Genomic DNA, 23323 nt, shown 5'->3' with positions numbered 1-23323 from the left:
TTTGAAGGGTACAAAAATCTAGAAATTTTTAACCTTCTCCAACCATTTTTAGGTGCATTTTTTCATAAGTTTAAATAGTTATAAGATGGTTATTCAATTCATTATACTTCATCATAATGAACATCACATTGTACACCCATTACATACATAAAATACACAACTTATACACCCCAAAATAGTGACTAAAATACTGCCCTATACATGCCTATACATCAACTTTTCCGGTCATATTTTGATGATCATTATCGTGATTTTTCGCACATAAACACATTCGTATTTAATTTAAACACATCATTCATGCAAAAATCTAGCAGCACAACATACCCATCCTACAAATTCGTTAGGGAGCTAAGGATAAGGACATACGAAGGGGAACAACCTTAGTTTTAAGAGTGTAAGAAACGTTCGAAAGAAAGTACTCTTGGAGAAAGAATTCCATAAGAGAAACCCATACCTTTATTGATGTTCAAACGAAGAATTTGTTGCCCAAAACTCTCTCAAAAAATCAGTCCAAGTTACCTCAACGAACAACTTCTCTTCGCCTAAATATTTTTGGTTGCTTTGTTTTTCTTAAAATTTCATGTGAGTTCTTCAAGTGTGAAGAACTCTTGATGTATTCTCTGGTTTTTGTTGTGCTTGGCAGAACAATGTGAGAGAGATGGAGAACGTGAGAGAGAGTTAAGAAGCGTGTGAGAGAGAGAGAGCTATTAGGATTAGGAGACTAAATTCAAGACTTAGTCAAATAGAATTTAAATTAAGTTAATACAAATCTCATTTATTTTAATTAATACGCGAAAGAACCATTATGCCCTTAAAATTTCAGATTTTTAATTAATAATTAAATCACCTTAAATACCTATTTATTCGATTTATTTTTCCCTTTTTTTTAAATCGTTACAAAAATATTATCATAAATGTTTTTACTATTCATGAAAATAAAATATTTTTTCTTCCATCTTTAGTTGATTATTTCCGTTGAGGAAAAGTTTGGAAACCTATAAATTGAAGATCGCTATTCTCATAACATAAAAAAGTAGTATCCACAATGTAAGCATTTAAGAGCTTTATATATGGGGAGATTTTCGCTCTACAATTTTAATGATTTCTTTATTAATTTTTTGATATGTAAGCCAACTGACCAAATTTCTTATAATAGTATTCTGATTTTTAGTATAAGTTTTTGTCGTCTAATTATTCAATGTCTTCATTTGCAATTGCAAGTTTGCGCATGAACTCCTCAACCAATTTCGAATTTAACAAATGGTAGCAAAGAACATGGTCTAATGATCCAAAACAAGATTAAAGACATGCTCAAGGTGTTTCAAATCAATTTGCAATCAACGTGATGATTGTGAAGATTTTTGTGTCACTACATGTGGAGAAAAATTTCAAATATGTTTTTCAACATATCCTACTGCTCTATCCTTTAAAACAAAATCAATTTTCAACTCATGCTTGCTTTAAAGTATGTGCTTCATAAGGGTGGGCATAAACACCAAAAAACTGAACACCAAATCGAATTGATTTTTTTCAAAATTTTGGTTTCGGTATTTCGATTTTTCGTTCGGTATTCGATTTACTTTTTTATATTTTTGGTATTTCGATTCGGTTTTTGATACGTAATATTTTGGTATTCAGTATTTCGGTTCAAACCGAAATATTATACTATAATTTATATTATATTAATTAATAATTATTAATGTTAAATAATCTTTTAAAAAAAGAAAAAAGTATGTGAAACCCTATGTAATGTCCCTATTTCTCTTCCTCTCGGAGGCAACACCTCTTCCTATTCTAGTCTTCTTCCTCTTTCAGGCGGCAGCAGCAGCAGCCGCCCGCCAGGCGCCAGCAGCAGCAGTCGCCAGATGTCTATTTTTGATGTATTGTCTATTTTTACTTTTTAACCCATTAAGTTAAAAAATCAAACAAAAAAATTATGAAGTTTAAAATTTTAAAAAGCCCACTAAGCAGGCCCATTAAAAAATCGAAATAAAAAAACCGAACCGAATTAATAAAAATCGAACCAAAATAATAAAAATCGAATCGAACTGAAATATTTCGATTTGGTATTCGGTACACATTTTACAAGAATCGAAAATCAAAAAAATCGGAAAAAAACTCGAAATCGAACCGAAATACCGAATGCCCACCTCTAGTGCTTCAAGTTTTAACCCATACAAACTTTTGTTAGGGCTCCACTTTTAACGCATGCATTTTACTTTTAACGCATGAGTCCCCCACTTTTAACTTGCACATCCTATTTTTAAAGCATGAGTTCCACTTTCAATTCATGCATATTACTTTTAACGCATGAGGTCTACTTTCAAACCTGCTCATAACTTTTAACACAAGACTCTAAATTTTAACTCATATCAATTTTCAAATCAAGGTAAACAACAGTGATATATGAAGATTGTATGAAGAAAGAGAATCCAAACAAAATGAGATATTTGTGAGGGATTTACCTTGATTTTCTTACCTTATTTTAAATTTATTTTTGGGAAAAGGACAAATATATCCCCGAACTATCGTAAATGGTATGCAAATACCCTTCGTCATACTTTAGGGACATTGGTGCCCCTACCATCCAAAAACTAGAACAAATATGCCCATTACACTAATGGACATACACGTGTCATAATCTTATCCATCGACCCGACATCGGATCGATGGATAAGATTGTGCCACGTGTTCTTGTTTAATCTTCCTTTAGAGTGAAGGGCATATACACTCTAGTTTTTTGACGGCAGGGGCACCAATGTCCCTTAAGTATGACGAATGGTATCTGCATACCATTTACGATAGTTTGGGGATATAAATGTCCCTTTTTCCTTCATTTTTTCTTAAAATAAAAGATAAAACATTACCATAGATATTTTTACTTTTCATGAAAAGAAAATATATTTTTCTTCCATATTTAGTTTATTCTTTCCTTAGAAAAAAGTTTGGAGATCTATAAATTGAAGAGTCATATTCTCATAGCATAACACAGTAGTATCTACAATGTAGACGTTTAGGAGTTTTTATTTATGGGGAGATTTTCTCTTCACAATTTTAATTATTTTTTAATTAGTTTTTGATATGTAAGCCAGTTAGCTAAATTTCGTAATATTATTTTGATTTTTAGTTTAAGTTTTTATCATCTAATTTATCAACGTCTTGATTTGCAATTGTAAGCTTCCGCATAAACGCCTCAATCACTTTCAAACCCAATAAATATCGGACATCGAATGTGAAACAAAAAATAGATAAAAAATTATGGGTCTTATTATAGTGATATATTTTAGGTGATTTTAAGTTAGGATAATTTTAAAATAATTCCAAAATGTTTGGATGATTAATAAATTTTATGAATATTTGAAATAACAATTCAAAATGTTTTCCAGGATAAAAACCATGAAGGTTAGTGATTAGTAATTTTATTAAGTATAAGTATAAGTGAAAAAAGGATATAAGATATTTTAAAAAAAAAAAGTTATTTAGCCTTGGATGATTTTGGGGGCTTTGGATTAAAATTTGGGCAAATTTTATATATACAAAGAAAAAATTGATAATTGTAGGCTATAGCAAACTATTCAAAATTGCGTTCCATAGCAAATTAAAAGTTTGCTACGGGTGACTTTTTGTGTATAACAATTAACAAATATCTTCCTTTTATACAATTCAATTTATAAAAAAAAAATAAAAATAGACGGCAGATAAATAAGGAAAAGATCCCATAATTCACGTGAACTCAATTTAGTGTCATTCTCTCTTTTTCTCCTTCACTCGTAATAGCTTCATTATAGACAATTCAAAAAATTGATCAAGCTATTGAAGTAGATAAATTATACACTTAAACACACAATTGTATAATGAGGCAGTATAAGATATGAATATAAAGCAGATATTAAGATATTATACATTTATACAAGAACAATTGTATAAGCACATAAATAGATACAAGAATTTATTATACATTTATACAAATAGTATTGTATAAGGCATGAATCAACGAAACACAATAACATATACTAATATAAATTATAAATTTATACAACTACAATTGTATAAGCACATAAATAGATACAAGAATTTATTATACATTTTATACAAACAATATTATATAAGGCATGAATCAACAGAAACACAAAAACATATACTAATATAGATTATACATTTATACAATTACAATTGTATAAGACATGATTCAACACAAAAACAAAATATATAATATAAAATCTAAACATATAGATGAACAGTGATTATATAGATACCTTATGATGATCGATTGACCCAGAACCAACAACTTCATTTTTATCATTATGAACGCTATAAACATCAGCTTTATGTTTCCTTTTCTTACTTGACCCAGTAACAACATCGACATGATTCTTCACACCTCCATCAACAAATATACTTGGGTCATTATTGAATTTGGATCTAATCTCTTGAATGGTAGTAGATTTTAGACTATGAACCTGAAATCTCCCCAAATTCCCGAGTTAGACCCAATGAAAATGATGGGTGTTCAACATCAATTTCAACATGCAATGGTATACCTCTTGTGAATCTTTTCGATGGAGATTGGCATCCATTGATTGAACCAAAATTATGAAGGAATTAACAAGTGAAGTGAAAAGATAGTTTTAAGAAATTCAAAAAAATGAACAAAAATTGATAATGTGAGATGAGTTTTAGGTAGTACCTTGAAATTTTTGAAAAAGTTTGAAAAAACACAATGACGTGTGTGATAGAAGAAGCCGATAGTTTGAAATTACAATTATGGAGAAAATTGAAGGAAGAAAAAGAATTGTATAAAAAGAGCAGAAAGAGGGGAAAAGAGGATTTTGTTTTGGGGAAATTTTTCTATACAAAATGGTGGGACCTGGTATAGCGAACTTACAGAGAGTTTGTCATTTAAAGAAAATAACCGAAAAGGGGGTTTATTTGATTTAATTACCTTTCTTAGTTTGCCATTTTCCACAATTTTCCCTTAAAATTTAGAGGTAAGATCAGTGTGTATTTTTGAATTTTTCCGTTTTCTAGTTAGTACTAAATTGCACTTTATTAATATTTTGTTAATGTTAACGAGGTATTATTGTTTGTCCAATAAATAATAATTATTCATTATTTACTTGATATGTATTATATTTTAAAAAATAATAAATAATAAAGATAATTATAATTATATTACTTTTTAAATATATTAAATATAATGCTTCGAAAAATATATTAAATATTAAAAATATTTAAAGTCAAGGTAATATAGACATAAAAGCATAATAATAAAATTCTTTTTTTTTATACTAATAGAAAGTAAAGAGTAACAAGAGATGAAATTAAAGTTTTGACTGGACATGAGATATGAAATTTTGGTGTTGTATATTTTTTTATAAATATTAAAATTTCATAAGTTTTAAAACTATCAAAATAGTCCGAATTGTTTATTCAATATTATCAAATAAATAAAAAATCATAAAATCGTATAATAAATTATTGCAAAATTATTTGTTCTCCACTTAAGTAATTGTTTCATCAATATGTTTGAGTAACAATGGAACACCTTTCACGGACTCTTCAAGATTTTGTTACTCAACAATCGTGAAGTGTGAGTTAAAGTGACTATACGTTGGTGAGAATAATAAATTTTATGTCGGTGAAATAATATATTTTAAAAGGCAATGATATAATTATAAAATTTATTTACATGTGAGTGTTTAGTAGATATAAATGTGAGATTGTTTTAACAAAATATAAACTCTTGGATCAATTTTTATATTAAAATAACTCAAATCATGATATGATATTTTCATATGATTTCATATCATGATTTTTGAAGAATATAATATTATATCTCATGATATAAAATCAACGTAAAATTATATAGTCAAACGCCGATTTAATCACATGATACCATAGTATCACGTGGCCAAACACCAACGTAAAGAGAGTGTATTGGGTGCGTAGACAAAGAGAGAATAAAAGATATTAAGAAGTTTGATTAAATTTAAGTTATTTTTTTAATTCATTTTGACAATATAATTAAGTCAGGCTTTTAATTTTAAGTAATAAAAACAAAAATTTTGGATTAGTGTTTGATGGTTCATCGTGTTTCATTCTCTGCCGTCGATGGTGTTTTCCTCCGCCACATCGACGGTGGAGAACGGAAAATCTCACGCCGTGACAAAAGATTTGCACTCACTGCCACACGGCTCTGGTTATAAATGATGGGCCACGTCTCCATTTTTCTTGCACCCATTAATACCCACACAATTTCTCACTATTTACAGCTAACTTAGCATCACAAAACCACAAAAAGATGGTCTTTTTCGTCATTTCATCACTGATATGCTAAATATCTACTCTTCTCAATTTGAAATTCCAACTCTGTTTTCCTCCTTCACTCATTTGAATAGTAATCGGAGATGGCGGTAGTAGTCGGAAACATAGCACTATTGCTTGACGGAACTCACGTGACTACTCCACGTGCTGTAGTGTTACCAGATCGGAAAACGAGGGATGTTCTGTTGAATTTTTTTGTGAAGAAAGACCCATGTCAGAATCAGAGCATGTATATTTCTAGTGGGTTTGAAAATGAAAGAGAAAGAGTTAATCCGAAAGTGGGTTTTCGGGGTAAAGCGAATTCGAAAGTGGGTGCGGTTGATTATGAGAATTCAAGTGATGATGAGAATGGAAATGGTGTTGAAGATGAAGGAGAAGGTGGAGAAGGAGGAGGAGAAGAGTTCGATTGGGAGAAAGAAATGAAGAGGAGAGTTAAGGAGCTAGAGGAAATGAAGGAATTGGAGAAAAAAGCTGAGGAATTGCAGAATCGTGTTGATGAGGAGTATGGTGAAGAAGATGAAATCAGTGAAGAAACTGAGGAGGAGAAACGTGAAAGAGTTCGAAGGGAGCTCGAAAAGGTGATGCCTTTATCGTTGCCTGTATTATTATTGATGTTATAACAATCCATGCCTTATTTATTTGTAATGATAGTGTTTGGGCTAGTTTGTGCACACCACCAATCATAGGTTTCGTATCTCCTACTTCTCGCCCATCTAGACGAGAAGATGAACCAAAGGAACTTGAAAGTTGCACCATACTATGCTTTACATCTTCGCAGTATAATTACTTGTTTTACGTATTAGCTCTTGGAGATAAAAAGCTGATGCACCTAGCTCTGAACATGGCCTTTTCCGGTGTACACTTTCATCTATGTTTAACTAACTGCTGTTATAGCATCACTTTCGAAACTGTACTCGGGTTCAAATTTTGGATTTGGTGACTGTTAAGTACTCCTTTTGTTCCAAAATTAGTGTTACTTTAGCTCATTTCATGTCCATTAAGAAATATAATATAATAAACAGAAGGTATAGTTTACTAAGTTAACCCAATTTATTAGATATTTCTTGATAATTGAGGACTATTAGTGAGTAGTTCTTTACTACAAGGGTATAGTTGGAAAAACATACTATTTTTTATGTTGAATTCCTAAGGTGAGATGTATTGAAAAATGTTTGTGCTAAAGTGACGCTTATTCTAGGATGGATGGAGTAGTAATTTCAGTTTGAATCGTGGTAGCCACTAGTTGGTGAGCAAATGAAAGGAAACTATCGTGGGTAATTTCCTATTTTCCACTAGTTGGAAATGGTTTTCTTATTTGAATAATATGAGTATTTGCAAGCAAGACACTCTCGAACAGCTGTAGTGATGGTAGAAATATGCTGCAAAATATCCTTAAAACTGTTATTGCATTTATTTCTTTTGCATGCCTACATAGGTGGTTTGGTAGAGTGTAAAACTGTAAATAGAATGTATTAGTAATGTTTGCATTAATTAAACATAGATGATTTCTTATGCATTGTTTGGTTTGGTGTATTTTATATTTTTTTTAGTTTCCCACCCTGTGTCTGGAGCCCATGTTGGAGCTCCGTCTAAATCCGAATCGCGCTCTGCAGGGGTACATTCGGGGGTGACACTCCCAAAAGGTTTTCTCCATATCGAGGGACCTCTGATTAAGGATGAAACACTCCACCAATGCACCACAACCCATGTTGGTGGTTTGGTGAATTATTAATAGCATACATTGTATAAAATATTTACTACAAAGATACCCTTCACAATTATGGTTGAAAAGATTAAGATGTAAAAAAGATTTTAATGGGCAAAATAAGGTCTTTAACCATGCTAGTGCATGCACTAAAAACCCTACATTGCAAATACCTAGAAATTCATGGTATTAGTAATATACACCTTTGTACACAATAGAGTGGAAAACTAATGCAAGCATTAGTTATACATAACATGAAAAAATGTAACAAACAAGGTATCACTAATACACAGACTTAATGCATGCATTATTTTTGCTAATACGCTTTACCAAACAACTTGCTTTATGTGATGAAGCTTTATTGTGATGAGTTAGTAAGGGTGAAAATGTTTTCCAAATTACTTGGCTAAAAATTGGTCTGATGAAAAATTTCAGATCCTTTAGTCTCAAAATCATCGTTTTAACTCTAGTTTGAAATTTAGGTGGCACAGGAACAATCGGAACGCAGAAAAACTGCTCAATTAATGTTCGATTTGGGCCAGAAGGCTTATGGGAAGGGCATGTATGGACGTGCAATAGAGTTCCTTGAAGGTGCTCTTACTATCATTCCGAGACCAACCTTGTTTGGTGGAGAGGTTAGTGGCAAGCTATGTCCTGAGTAACCACACACAAAATGTGCTAATTTTTTTTTTAAGACTATTAGCATTTGCAAATTGAACTTTCAGATACAAATATGGCTTGCTATGGCTTATGAAGCTAATAACCGCCATTCAGACTGCATTGATTTGTATAAGCAACTAGAAAGGAAACATCCCAGCATCAGCATTCGACGTCAAGCTGCAGAGCTTCGTTATATATTGCAAGCACCTAAGTTGAAGATATCTCAAGAAGAAATGGTTACTATACCGCTTATTGGTTCTAGCTATGATAGGTAAGTCCCATTCATCTAATATTATATTGTGTATGTTAGCTAAATAAAACAGTACCAATTACTTGCTTCTATGCAGTGGGCATGACATGCAAGTACCTGGGGCAATCAATATGTTACGTTTGTGATTCGTCGTTTTAATACGATAATGACTTGAGCATAAAGTTACTAGCTGGCATCAATATAATTGTAACAGTAATCTAATTAAAGTTCTTTACCCAAGAGTGTACTTAAGTGGTAAATGAAGTGGGTGTGAACTTTAAAAACCATGGTTCAACTTCCAGCAGAGACGAAAAAATCTAGGTAATTTCGTCTGATCTGCTGAAGCCTTGATAAGCATTGGGCGAAGTTACCTTATACTTGTATGTAATGGTTGGAGGTAGTACAGGTATGTGGTGAAATAGTCAAGCAAATTGACTACTACACCACTGTTATTTGTGTGCTACTTTTAGCATCCATGGATTATTGGAAAATTTGTAGTATATGCCGCCATGATATCTATTGGTTATAGCATAGATGTAGCAGGAAAGTTGAATAATTGAAATTATCTTTTGCTTTTGGGTAAGTAAAATAAATTATATTTACCAATTGGAATATTACAACACAGAGTCAAAAAGCACTTCAAACTAATTGAAGCTGAGCAAAATGGCTCCAACATCAGTTGTAAGCTACTCTTCCAATGGTCCATGCGCTCCTCTATCTATAGTACATCAACAACCTATGTTGCTCAGACTCTTCAAAAATATTGCCGCCCCCATGTCGGATCCTCCAAAAATGCACTAGTTTTGGAGGATCTGACTTGTACCTCTAAAAAGTTTTGAAGAGTTTGAGCAATATAGTTCAACAACAGCATACCTGATAAAATCCGACAGGTGGGTAGAGTGTACATGCCTTTTCCCTACCTTGTGGAGGTAGAGAGACCGTACCGGAAAGACCCTCGACTCAAGCAATGCATGTCAAAGTAGTTTGATTTTTTTCCCTTCCAAATGTAAAGAAGGCATAGCAAATAATAGGGAAAGCCTTATGTTGCATTTAACAACAGAAAAGTATTGTGATAACACAAAAACAATAGGTAGAACCAGAAATCGGAGGAAAAGAAACTACGAGAATACTGCTAAACTATCGTATCGTCCATATAGTAGATTCTGCTAGGATAGAAGTTCAAGCTTTTGATCTTCTTAGCTAGTTTAGCCTTCAAGGTTCCCCTAAAGATAACTTCTTGGATAATCATCCTGACTATTGCGCCACAGTCCTCTGCTTTCCCTGGAAGATTCTCATATTCCTCTCTGCCAAACATACTATAATGAACAAGCCGTTGCCATTCTATACACTTCAGCAGCTGAACTCTCTCCCTTGCAATTTACTGCTGCACACTGCAACTCTTCCTGCCAAAGCAGCATTTGCCTCTGTATCCCCTGCTATTGAAGAATATTACTCCATATATTAGCAGATATACTCGCATTCAAGGAAAAGGTGAGAGATACTTCCATTTGCAGCTACACAAGGGACAATACAGGTTATCAACAACACTCCAGTGAGCTAGTCTGTCTCTAGTGGTAGAGACTTCGATGAGCAGCCAGCCTGAGCATTAAGATCCATTTTGGGGTTCCTTGGGTTAGACTGACAAGTCTTCTTCCTGATTCCCTGTCATCTTCACAAACTTGCCTCTCAGCTTCACATAGATCTTTCTGATAGAAAACGTTTGCATTTTGAACAGGTTTTTAGCTTTTTTTAACATACTATTACAGTATGCTCCCTCTCTTCCCTGTTTTATTAACAAATGCAAATTTCTCTATGGAAGTGGATTGCAGAGGTCTACTGATTAGGAATGTGACTTCAGATGATTAAAAGATCACGTGAGAACTTTTCTTGTGATGAGGCTCTCTATGAATAAATTATTGGGCTCAATTTCTCTTTGTCCCCCCGTCCCACCCCCATCCCTTCTTTACTTTTTCTTTTGTCAATTTGAAGTATTTGGTTTCATGGTTGACGGTACCTTCTAATGTGAACTCGATTCTCAACTTGTAATGTCCTAACTTTAAGGGGTATGAGATAGAAAGACCTTTCTAAGGGACTGAACTTGTTACTTCTTGGGTAATCTAGTTAGTTGTATTAGAGACAGACCTTCTGAAGTTGGAAATTGATTGAATGAAGCTCATTTAGACTCATTTAACCATGTGAGAAGATTAATGATAATTGAATGACATGTGTATAGTACATGATGTCACAGTATGGTGTAATATTCTTCAGCGGTTCCAACACATCAGTGTGGAGTTTTCAGCATATCGACTTAACATATAAAATGTATAAAATATGGGTGACATTATTTTCTTCTTCTTTACTTAATATTAGGTGTTTGCTTCTTTTCACAACTTAAGGGACTACTCCTTATTCACGATAACATTTTTACGAAGTAATTCTTTTAAGGTACTCATGCTTCCTGTGGTTGAGTGATTTCAAGCATCGTGAAGATCAGCACTAATTTCCCTTCCTTTTTTTGTCTAGTTATGCTGGATCATGGACCGACAAAAAGAAGGACCAAGATGAAAGACAAAGTCGGTCTACAACAAATCAGCTTCCATCAAGCAGGGACTGGGTGGGCGACTTTCTGGTCTGGAAGCCCCCAGTTGGTCTGGAGAAAAGCCAATCATTCTGGGCAATTTTAACAATATGGATAGCCTTGGTTGGAGCTGCACTCTTTTTGCCAAAATGAAGCGCATATATATACTTGTAAAGATGTTTGTTGTTTAGCTTTCTATTCTTTATTGCTAAGTATATGTATAGGCTCAGTGTGTATTACCATTATAAATTCCTGTTGTATATTTCTACCCTTTGTTTAATATAATTAGCAAATATCAATTCTGCTATTCTCTGCATTTTGCATTTGTTTACAGTCATTTCTTGGACAACGTCTGAGAGTACAAGTAAGTATCCATTGTGAAACCAGTTGATTCTTTTTGGCAGAGTTACTGTAAATATGTAGAGAACATTCTCGATTTGTTTATGTCATCCTTGTGCAGACAGCGTTGAAGAGAGGAATTTACTCATCTTATTCATGTCTCAACCAACACATGCCCCAGGTAATCTTCTCATCTTTTTCAAGCCTTAGAGACTAGAATACGCTACGTATATATAATTGCTCTCTCTCTAACACACACAGCTTTTGTGGCATACAAACTAAACAAAGAGTATTGATATCGATCTCGTCTGCAGTCAGTTAATAAGGTTTTCACCATTTTCTTTGACCTTAGAGTCTCCTCCCCATAGTTTTATCCTGTCTCCAGCAAGGGAAGCCTGCATCACAAACAAGTTATTTGTAAGATAATTACCACAATTCTGAACATTTGATTCTTGATGTAAGCCTTACCTCCTTGTTCCAATTAGTTCGAAGAATCATCATGATCAACACACCAGTTTGAACAGTTGTACCTGCAAGCATCCCATACCAAATTCCCTACAAAATTTCATGTATAAATATAATAATATAATGTCTTGCAAAATAATCAAGTGAAGACAAACAAAATTGAGTACCTTAACACCAGTGTCAAGGATGAAGCCAAGTATGAGACCTATTGGAATACCAAACAAATAGTAACAAACTATGTTTACATATGCAACATAAGCTTGCCATCCAGCACCAATAGCCACCCCTGAAAGAGTAGGTTGAAGACTGCTAACAACAATGGTGGCAGCTAAGATAGGTGAGAGCTCATACACAACATGTTGTACTCGTTCATTGTTTGAAAACAATAGAGGATACCAACTCCGACAAACAAGAAGCACCATTGCCAGGAACATTCCGAATAAAAGAGAAGTGATGGAGGCTACTATTACTGAGAATTTCGCGCTTCTTGGATGTCCTGCTCCTAGTTCATTTGACACCCTTACGCTGTACGATTTAACATAATCACATAAGGTTGTGTAGATTAGAAAACTCTACCATATCACATGGTTCAAAGATTGACGATTTACTTAACTCTTATAATTTAGTAATAAGATTACCTTATTGCAGCATTAAATCCAAGTGCAACCATGAATGTCCAGCCTTGGATATTCATACTACAATTAAATGATGATATTATTCTTAAAAAATGAAAGATAATACTTTTAACTTTTATACACTGATAGATAACATGTATGTATAAAATAACCTAAAAATAACTATAGATGAGGTTTCTTTCAATACTATATAGCCTAACGTGATAAATTGCACTTACTCATAAATTTAGTTCACACTCATATAATGATTTTTTCAACAATGTTTGTATATTCGGTATATAAGATTATATGATAGTATATTTTAATACTTTACGGATTAATTGTATACGATGTATAAATTAATTGTATATAAGAGGTGTATTGTGCATACTTCTATTCTATTATATGAAATTATAACCAAAAAAAAATAAAATGAATTCCATCTCTTACAAACTTCAACCCACGAAAATTACTAAATAACTTTAACTTTTAAAACACAACTTCAAATGACATCTATAACGAACCTCAATAGTTAATTTATCAAAAATTTCAATAAATTAAAATATATTTGTGAGTTTTTAAGCTTTTATAACCCAAGCTTTTAGTTTTTCACTTTAATTCACCCATTAAAATTTGAATTTGTGATGATAAACATCACGAATCACCCTCAATCAGTTTGTAATTTTTTTAAAAATGGAAATCATAATCACAAAATAAGAATTTATTGCCTTTTTCCTAAATATTTCAAAACATATACAAAACGGACTAAAAAAAAAGATAATTTATGAAAATATGGGTTCATTTTTTTTAATTATAAGGGGGCAAGTGGTGTAGCAGATAAAAATATCTTTATAAATCTTGTAATGCTCAGTTAAAAGTTTTTTTTTTTCCAAAAATGTATTTTCTTTTTAGTTTTTCACCCGATGTCAAAATCCATATTAGGGCCATCACTATCCGGATTCACATCGAAAATCTCATTATGTTAATTTGAAAGAAAAAACGTTCCTAACAAGAGTGACTGTTTAAATCTAATAGAACTAAAATTGTTGAGAGAAAAAATTACTTACGCTATATCACAATCCTTATTGCTACTTGAAAATACTCCCTCCGTTCACAATTGTTTGTCAGAGTAAGGACATGCACTTTCCTTAAAGAAAATTTAATACAAGGTGTAATTTAACTAATATAACCCTATTATAGCTAGAATATCAAAAGTCTATATAATTTTTTAATTGAACAAAATAAAGTAATTATTAAGAGCAGAATTGAAAAATAATAATTAATTATTTTTTAATTATTTAAATTATTAATTAATTTTAAACATCTAATTTTAGTATACCTGCTAAACAATTATGAAAGGACGGAGTTGCACACAACACATATAAACAATATATAAAATTAACAGTTGTACTTTTCATTATAAATATATATATACGATCCAGTTAGGGTATCCTACTTATTACTATAGTCAATCAAATATTAAAATTGAATAGAAAAAGATGTTATCAGAAGCCTAAAGATTCGTACTAAATTAAATAAAATAATGTCAGTATCACATTAAAAAAATTAGTGAACTGACCAAATAGAAATTGCATCGACGGCCACTTCAGCATTTTTGAGATATCCAGCCACTAGAATTAGTGCCATAAAGTACCATATCTCTAAGCTGCAATATTAAATCATCACATTTATATCTTCATTAATTACTTTATCATACAAGTTGCCAGGTAAGGCACATTCTATCGAAAGCGATTTTATTTTTGAGATTTAAACGTAAGATGATCTATAGAAGGCTGATATTGGGTTCGAAAGAGATTTTTATTTCATTATCATTGAGTTTATAATTAATTATTAAGAGATTCATAAGTTAATATATATATATATATTATTTTAAAATAAAATATAAATACAAAATCTATGAAAAAGCTATTGGATTTGTTCAAATCCACGATCCCCCACCTAACTCCGCCTCTGTGACCTATAGCAAATTGGTGAATATGAAAGAGACAATACTATATATACCTAGTTTTGCGGAAAATAGAAGTATCTTTTAGTAAACCACATTTTTATCTAGAATCTTCGTTGACAAAATAAAATTAGTAATATATCTGCACAAGATTTCGAAACCCTAAATAGGTTTTGAGATGCACAACACTCTGCACAAATGGTGCTTATTTTAACTACTAGATATTGTTATGTCTATCGACCTAAACTAGTACTCTCCTTATTATATTAATACACATCTTACCTCTGAGTTGGTTTAAAATATTTTTTCTTGATTAAAACACAAGTGTAAAGCTAAATCAACAGTGAGATATGTTTTTGATATAAATGAAGTAACAGTTTAGACACGTATATAAAATAAAATAAAAAAGAAAGGATAGAAAATATTTGCGATCTTGACGTAAATTATTATTATGTTCTCTAATAATTGATAGCCTTAAAAACATTCATCTATTTGATTAACTAAACTTAAATACACCTTCGATCTGCCACATGACATAACAAGTGGTCTTCAAACTCTTGCAGAAGCATGGGGCTCTTAACAAAAGCAAAAAGGAGTGTTCAAAACACCCCTAAACTTGACGAAAAATAAATATATTTCACTCATATTGCGAGATCGAAATATCTTTAAATTCAATTAATCAAATAAATGAGTATTTTAAAGAATACCAATAATTTGAAAATAAAAATAATAATACATGCTGAGTTTATAAGTGTTTTTAATAAAATACTAAATGTTTTATTACGATCAACTTTTTTTTTTTTCTCTCAGTGCAGCAACCTCATTTATTTGGCCATTGAATAGAAATATTAAATGAAAACTATGGATCTAGTGTACATTATTACAGAACATGTGCATATATAAATTATTTCCAACTTATTAAATTGTTTCATCTTTCTTCACATCACCCAATGTTCACTCTCACATTAATAATTAACGAATTAATGTTTTGAGTCTAGTGAAACAATAATAACTGAAGATGCATTATTGATAGCATACTATATGATATAATATCTACATGAAAGTTTGTGTTACGTTTCATTATTCATAATGAGACAATGAAATAAAATGCAAATAATAATTAATTCAAACCAAAGAAACTCACCAGAGCATTACAGCAGATGCAAAGGATAATTTAACAAATTCCCAAAGATTTTGAAAAGCCTTTATAGAAAATCCAGACCAAGCTTCTCCACAAGCCCCACTAAATATGTACAACAACTTAGCCACCACTACGAACCACCACGAACCGTTCAGCACCACCGCGGCTCCCACCAGTCCCCACCCTAACTTGAGCATAAATAGCCAACTAAACAATGTGTGTCCAATAAGTCCAACCGCCGCTATGACAGCCATCACCATGATCTTGCTCTGTGCTTGCAAGAATATTTGTATTGGAAAGTTTAGTGCATACGCGAATAATTGTGGAATCATCCACACAGCAAATGTACCTATTTTACAGAAGAATTCAGTATAGTATTCACACATAATAAAATTCTATCTTACAATATCAGCCTTATACCTGCCCATTTCGATATATCTGAAGTTTGACCGATGAGTCTAAGAAGTGACGTGGCAAAAATATAAGGCAACATTAGGATTAGTGACGTTGCGATGAGGATTATCCAAGATCGTTGCATGTAAGTTCCTAACATGTCTAATTGTTTTGCTCCAAACGCTTGTCCACATAGTGTCTCCAACGCACTTCCCATTCCCAACTAAAATCACAATAAGTGTGGCGTTCAGAACTAATAGTTATTACATCAGAAAGATGTCATAAATAAAACGTACCATAACGCCAAAAGCAAAGCCAGCGATAACAGAGTTTTCAATGGAGACAGCAGCAAGTTGAATGGTACCAACATGACCAGCAAATATTTGAGTTATGGCACCAATGGAGTATTGGCAAATGGAAGTGAAAATGGCTGGAGCAGCAAGGTACCATAGTTTTTTCGATTCTGCTGAAAATTGTCGAATTAAATCTTTAACTCCATTGATTACTTCGATATCATATGAATCTGGTTTGAATGAAGAACCATTGGAGTGATTGTTCACTTTTGATGTTAGAAGTGGTACTATACTATCATTTTCCATCGTTGCTATATTATTATTTGTGTGTTCACTCTAGGTGTTAGAATTTAGAAATGGCAATTGTTGCCATATATTAATAAATGAGAAGGTAGGGGTTACTCAAGAAAGTTTTTATTACTATATGAGTCACATGGCCAATATTTTTGATAAGTTGATTCATGGGTCCCATAATAACGTCATTTTTTAAAGGGAAAAAGCTTAAATATGTCATCGAACTTTCAGAAAAGGCTCGTTTATGTCATCAGTTAAAAGTTTGGCTCATTTATGCCATTACCGTTAAAGAAAAAACTCATTCATGCCATTATTGTAATAACCCAGAAGGTCATTTTTGGAAATTTTGAATATTCACTTAACTTGAATTAACAGATAGTTAGTGAGTTAAAGTGATAATTTATTTAAAATCCTATACTAGTTGTCCCTCATATATGAAAATATAAATTGGTGAAATTTAGTACTTTTACTATAATTATTATTTAAAGAAATAAGAGGAAAAGAAAACTACCCTAGAATAACATTCGTGCAACCTCGGCAACGGAGATTCGACCGAAAGGTAAGCGAATCTTTTCAATTTGTGCCTGCTTTATCTTATTATCGTATATATGCAATGTTACTGATTTGTATTAAATAGGATTGAATGAATTTTCAAAGTTGGCATATTAGTGTGGATTTGATTGAATTAAGGAAAATTATATTTTATTCTTTTCATAAAGTGATGATAGAAATTATATTAGTATTACAATGTGGATTTGAAAAAGGTTGAAATATTTGAGTTTTGAATGAATGAATGGTATATTAGATTTATTTATTTTTCCCCCCAGATTTGATTAGCATAATCTGCCTCTTTTGGATCAATTTTAAGTAGGGATTTGGCATGATAGTTGGCCAAATAATGGATAGCCAATGATGACATGATTATGAGGATATAATTGAGAAGCATTAAGAAGTACTATATTAGTAAATATATGCATAAGGATACAATGCATGACTGAAGCAGTGTGTCCATAATTTTTCCGTTTTAGCGTGAGAGCTACATGTAGTGTAGCTTTATTTTTTTTATGTAATGAGTCAAGAAAATTAAATATTGGTATATTATATTATATGAAAACTATTAAGGTTGTATTAATTGAAAAATATGATAGTTGAAATGTGAGTTGGCATTAAGAATTATGAACTTGGTCATAAAATTGATTGAATTTAAAGGTCAAAGTTAAAAATATAATAATGTGGGTGTTGTTAGTTCTGAAACCTTATTACGCATATATGGTTGAATAGATTCCATTGGTTCGGAAGCTCAACGGAAAGGGAAGGCTCAAGTCCAAGAGTAATTATTCAATTGGCTAAGGCAAGTGGATTTCTAAACTCTTGTTAAGCGTACGAAATTCGTGTATTTCCTTGTGTGATGTTGAGAATGATTTGGAGACTTGATGTTTATTTGTTGGTGTTGTATTTCTTGTTGTAAATTGTGCCTTGTTATCAAATGGTTATCTCCTCCTTTTCATTTGAGCATGTCATTTGCATTGTATCTGAGACATGGTTGTGGTAAGAGGATGATGTACTATTTTCGAGGGTCGTATCGCGCGCCGCGATGGATATTATATTTCGAGGGACGTATCGCGCGCCGCGAAGGTTACTATTTATCGAGGGTCGTGTCGTGCACCGCGACAGATGCATGGACAGATATGTCCCCCATGGGTCCCGGACTGAGAGACAGCGGGTGTGTATCGTTAGGGAAGACATGCATCACTATACTTGACATTGCATCTCATGGCATTACACATTTTATTATTGATGAACTTGAACACGTGTTTTGTTGATCTTGTGAGTGTTTCTCTGTGAAGCTTGTGACTGTTGAATATTGAGTTGTTATTGAGAATATGTAAACTGATAGAGTATGGTTATTGAGTTGTGTGTTTGGTAAACTGTAAACTATTAGACTGTAGCGTGGAGGTTTAGATATGGTGTAAGAAGTGTCCGTATTTTGTTCACTTAACTTGTGTTTAGAGGTTTGCTTGTTGGGTACCGCGTGGTTTGGTACTCACCCCTTGCTTCTACAAATTTTTGTAGGATACGAGCCTGGATCTTCGTGATACCTGTCATTCTTTTCGTTTCCGAGGCATCTTGTGGAGGATTGTGAGGTAGCTGCTTGTCATATCAGCGAACTTTCCTACTCCAGTTTATGACTTTGTTTTTACTTGAAAGACAACTTCATGTTAGACTTCTATTTTATTTCAATTCTAATATTTACATTAGAGGCTTGTGCACGTGACAACCAGATTTTGGGGATTGAATTAATATGACTTGGTTTCATAATAGGAATTGTAGTTGGATTGTCATTTACTTCTGCATTTTGTTAGATATTGGGCTTTAGGCTGACTTGTCTTGATGGGATTAGACGAGTGCCATCACACCCATTTTTTTAGGTCGTGACAAAATGGTATCAGAGCCCCAGGTTCATAGGTCTCATGTGTATACAAGCCGAGTCTACGCAGAGTCTCAAGGATCAGTACGGAGACGTCTGTACTTATCTCTGAGAGGCTACGAGGATTACTAGGAAACTTCTTTTTGTTCATTCTTTCTCATCGTGCGTAGTCACCTTCTTTAGTACTGAGTTGTTGTATACTCTTTTGACAGATGACGAGGACTAGAACTAATGTTACTGGTGGTAGAGGGGAGACACTTCCCGAGGCAGTTGTTGAGGCCCCAGCTAGGGGTAGGGGTAGATCTCGAGCTAGAGGTCGTGCTAGTAGTACGACAGTAGCCAGAGGTCATGGACGTGGAGCAGCACCATTGAGAGGTAGTGCTAGAGAGGTCTCTACCGAACCTCATATTGATGACAGAGAGGACCAGGTTCCTCCAGATCCCGTAGTCACACCTTTGCTTCAGGATACGCTATTGAGGGTGTTAAGTGTGCTAGAGGGCTTTTCTCAGGGTGGTGGTGCAACTACCACACCACATGACTCTCGTACTAGAGAGGGGGCTCAGACCCAAGAGCAGCAACAAGCTCCGGTTGCTCAGGATGCGGTGGGGCAACTACCAGTAGATCCCGCGGTTCATAATGATATTGCACCAGAAGTTGGGGGTCAAGTTGCATCGATGGCTGTTCTGACAGAGGATGAGCAGCGTAGGTATGAGAGATTTCAAAAGATGGACACACCTCAGTTTCAGGGTGGGAAGAGCGAGGACGCTCATGAGTTTCTAACTACCTGCCGAGAGTTACTAGAGGTGGTTGGATTAGCTGAGTCACATGGGGTTAGATATGCTACACTCCAGCTTCGTGGATCGGTGAGAGACTGGTGGAGGACTTATTTGGGGGTTTTGCCAGTTGGATCTCCTCCAGTGACTTGGGAGCAGTTTGCTAGTGCATTCCAAGATCGTTTTATCCCATGGAGCGTGAGAGAGGAGAGTCGCTTGAGGTTTGAGAGTCTGAGACAGGATGGTTTATCGGTTACAGAGTATGAGGCGCGTTTTTGCCAGTTGTCTAGGCATGCGTTGGCCATTATTCCAAATGAGACAGAGAGGATCCGCAAATTTGTGAGGGGATTGACTTTCTCTATCAGGTCAGCTGTGTTTCAGACATCTAGGGAGGGGACTTCTTTTCAGTCCATTGTGAGCGCCGCCAAAGAGGCAGAATTAATGGAGAGAGAGGAGTTTGGGGACCCTAAAAGGGCCCGTATATCAGGACAGTTTCATGGTGCCTCATCTGGAGGTAGGGGATCACAGAGAGTGAGTGGTTCTTTTCAGCAGCGGGGACCTATTCATGCATCTATGCCGACATTTGAGGGTGGACAGACATCTAGGGGTTCTTATAGCTCGAGTCAGAGCTCGTACGGTTCACAACAACGACCTACAGGGCGAGGAAATTATAGTGGGTTTTCAGGGTCCACACAACAGTTCCCAGGTCAGAGATTTTGTTTTACTTGTGGAGATCCCGATCATCTAATGCGGCAGTGTACTTCACAAAGGGGTCGTGGTGGGCCTCGACCTAATTCTTCATTCCAGACTAGACCACCAGCACCACAGGGTAGAGGTCGTGGCAGAGTTCAGTCAGGTAGAGGTGATAGAGTTTCTAGTAGTGGTGTTGCAGCTCAACAGAGTGGGGGTAGAGGTACCACCCAGGATGGAGGTGGACGAGGAGGCCACTGCTATGCTTTCCCCGGGAGACCTGAGGCAGAGACCTCTGATGTTGTTATTACAGGTATCATCCCAGTATGCCATCGACCTGCGTCTGTGTTGTTTGATCCAGGTTCTACATTCTCTTATGTGTCTACGTATTTTGCTGCTAAATTTGATATGATATGTGATAGCATGACTGTACCTATTCGTGTTTCTACACCCGTGGGTAAGCCCTTAGTAGTGGATCGAGCGTATCGATCCTGTCTTGTTTCTTTGGCTGGGTATGACACTTGGGTAGATTTAATCATTCTGGGGATGGTGGACTTTGATATTATCTTGGGTATGGATTGGCTTTATCGTTATCATGTTGTCCTTGATTGTAATACTAAGACTGTGACTTTAGCAATGCCTGTTGTTCCGAGGGTTGAGTGGAAGAGTGTTAGTGGTTCTTATCCTAGAAAGGTCATCTCTTTTATCCGTGCTCAGAGATTGGTGGAGAGGGGGTGTTTGTCTTACTTAGCTTTTATTCGGGATACTAGTGTTGAACCACCTTCCATGGACTCTGTTCCTGTGGTTCAGGAGTTTCTCGATGTATTTCCTTCTGATCTTCCAGGTGTTCCTCCCGATAGGGATATCGATTTTGCTATTGATTTGGAGCCGGGCACTAAGCCTATTTCTATACCTCCATATCGTATGACCCCAGCAGAGTTGAAAGAATTGAAGGATCAGTTGCAAGATTTATTGAGTAAGGGTTTTATTCGCCCTAGTGTATCACCTTGGGGTGCCCTTGTATTGTTTGTGAAGAAGAAAGATGGGACTATGAGAATGTGTATTGATTACAGACAGTTGAACAAGGTAACAGTTAAGAATAAGTATCCTCTTTCACGTATTGATGACTTATTTGATCAGTTACAGGGAGCATCATTGTTCTCTAAGATTGATTTGAGGTCTGGGTATCATCAGTTGAAGATTAGGGCATCAGATATCCCTAAGACAGCTTTTCGGACCCGGTATGGGCATTATGAGTTTCTAGTGATGTCCTTCGGATTGACTAATGCCCCTGCAGCATTCATGGAGTTGATGAATGGGGTGTTTCGACCATACCTTGATTCTTTTGTGATTGTTTTCATCGATGACATCTTGGTTTACTCTAAGACTGAGGAGGACCATGTCCAACACCTGAGGATTGTACTTCATAGGTTGAGAGAAGAGAAGTTGTATGCCAAGTTCTCAAAGTGTGAGTTCTGGCTTACTTCTGTGACATTCTTGGGACACGTGGTGTCCAAGGAGGGTATTAGAGTAGATCCGGCCAAGATTGAGGCAGTTAGAGGCTGGACGCGACCTACTTCACCTACTGAGATTAGGAGTTTTGTGGGATTGGCAGGCTATTATCGACGATTTGTTCAGAGTTTCTCTACTATTGCAGCTCCATTAACTAGATTGACTCGACAGGATGTGCGTTTTCAGTGGTCTGACGAGTGTGAGCAGAGCTTTCAAAAACTCAAGACTTTATTGACTTCAGCTCATGTGTTGACTCTACCTGAGGAGGGTGTAGACTTTACAGTGTATTGTGATGCTTCAGGAGTTGGATTGGGTGGTGTGTTGATGCAGAAGGGGAAAGTGATTGCTTATGCTTCTAGGCAATTGAAGTCCCATGAGAAGAACTACCCTACTCATGATCTAGAGTTGGCGGCTGTGGTATTTGTACTTAAGTTATGGCATCATTATTTGCATGGAGTGCATTGTGAGATCTTCACTGATCGTCGGAGTCTTCAGTATATCTTTAGCCAGAGGGATTTGAACTTGAGGCAACGGAGATGGCTTGAGTTGCTAAAGGACTATGATGTGACCATTCTGTATCATCCAGGAAAGGCCAATGTTGTGGCCGATGCTCTGAGTAGGAAGACTCCTAGCATGGGGAGTCTTGCAGCGCTTAGTATTGAGGAGAGACCATTGGCTAGAGATGTGCAGATATTAGCTAACAGTCTTGTCCGCTTGCAGATTTCAGAAGAGAGTGATGGGATGATTGCTTTTATTAAGGCTCGGTCTTCTTTAGTCGAGCAAATTCGTGCACACCAGTTTGATGATGAAAAATTATGTCTCATTCGAGACAAAGTATTGAGAGGGGAAACTAAGGAGGCTGTCCTTGATTCTGATGGTGTCTTGCGGATCGGAGGCG

At 34.8% G+C, this 23323-nt stretch overlaps 3 protein-coding genes across 4 annotated transcripts; 2 read left to right on the top strand and 1 right to left on the bottom strand.

Moving 5' to 3' along the window:
• The first annotated feature begins 5991 nt into the window (after positions 1-5991).
• On the top strand, positions 5992-11824 carry LOC101267023 (uncharacterized). 2 transcript variants are annotated; one of them, XM_004239079.5, is made up of 4 exons: positions 5992-6902; positions 8512-8664; positions 8755-8960; positions 11463-11824. In XM_004239079.5, the coding sequence occupies exons 1-4, from the start codon at positions 6408-6410 to the stop codon at positions 11668-11670; spliced, it is 1062 nt and encodes a 353-aa protein (XP_004239127.1). In that variant the 5' UTR covers positions 5992-6407; the 3' UTR covers positions 11671-11824. The 2 variants fall into 2 exon arrangements, with proteins under 2 accessions (XP_004239127.1, XP_069153978.1); XM_069297877.1 differs by having other exon boundaries at positions 11310-11501.
• A 159-nt stretch (positions 11825-11983) lies between these two features.
• Positions 11984-17083, bottom strand: LOC101245058 (protein DETOXIFICATION 29-like). Its single transcript, XM_010322631.4, has 8 exons — positions 16732-17083; positions 16463-16658; positions 16046-16391; positions 14515-14601; positions 12960-13016; positions 12489-12846; positions 12325-12411; positions 11984-12251 (listed from the first exon to the last, which is right to left on the bottom strand). The coding sequence occupies exons 1-8, from the start codon at positions 17032-17034 to the stop codon at positions 12171-12173; spliced, it is 1515 nt and encodes a 504-aa protein (XP_010320933.1). The 5' UTR covers positions 17035-17083; the 3' UTR covers positions 11984-12170.
• Positions 17084-19084: 2001 nt separating this feature from the next.
• LOC138348472 (uncharacterized) lies at positions 19085-21340 on the top strand. Its single transcript, XM_069297671.1, has 4 exons — positions 19085-19166; positions 19663-20381; positions 20589-20929; positions 21336-21340. Exons 2-4 carry the CDS (start codon positions 19663-19665, stop codon positions 21338-21340), a joined length of 1065 nt encoding a protein of 354 aa, XP_069153772.1. The 5' UTR covers positions 19085-19166.
• The last annotated feature ends 1983 nt before the right edge of the window (positions 21341-23323 follow it).

Source organism: Solanum lycopersicum, chromosome 5 (assembly GCF_036512215.1).
Source record: "Solanum lycopersicum chromosome 5, SLM_r2.1".
NCBI lineage: Eukaryota > Viridiplantae > Streptophyta > Magnoliopsida > Solanales > Solanaceae > Solanum > Solanum lycopersicum.
Note: the sequence above shows the minus strand (reverse complement) of the source record. Positions and strands in the feature narration are given on the sequence as shown.

Coding starts and splice junctions, on each gene's coding strand:
- LOC101245058 (XM_010322631.4), bottom strand. CDS start 17,034: ATGGAAAATGATAGTATAGTACCACTTCTAACATCAAAAGTGAACAAT. Junction 16,659..16,731: donor GCTTTGCTTTTGGCGTTATG/GTACGTTTTATT, acceptor TTGTGATTTTAG/TTGGGAATGGGAAGTGCGTT. Junction 12,847..12,959: donor GGATTTAATGCTGCAATAAG/GTAATCTTATTA, acceptor TAAATCGTACAG/CGTAAGGGTGTCAAATGAAC.
- LOC101267023 (XM_004239079.5), top strand. CDS start 6,408: ATGGCGGTAGTAGTCGGAAACATAGCACTATTGCTTGACGGAACTCAC. Junction 6,903..8,511: donor TTCGAAGGGAGCTCGAAAAG/GTGATGCCTTTA, acceptor TTTGAAATTTAG/GTGGCACAGGAACAATCGGA. Junction 8,665..8,754: donor CAACCTTGTTTGGTGGAGAG/GTTAGTGGCAAG, acceptor TTGAACTTTCAG/ATACAAATATGGCTTGCTAT.
- LOC138348472 (XM_069297671.1), top strand. CDS start 19,663: ATGACGAGGACTAGAACTAATGTTACTGGTGGTAGAGGGGAGACACTT. Junction 20,382..20,588: donor CCTCCAGTGACTTGGGAGCA/GTTTGCTAGTGC, acceptor TTTCTCTATCAG/GTCAGCTGTGTTTCAGACAT.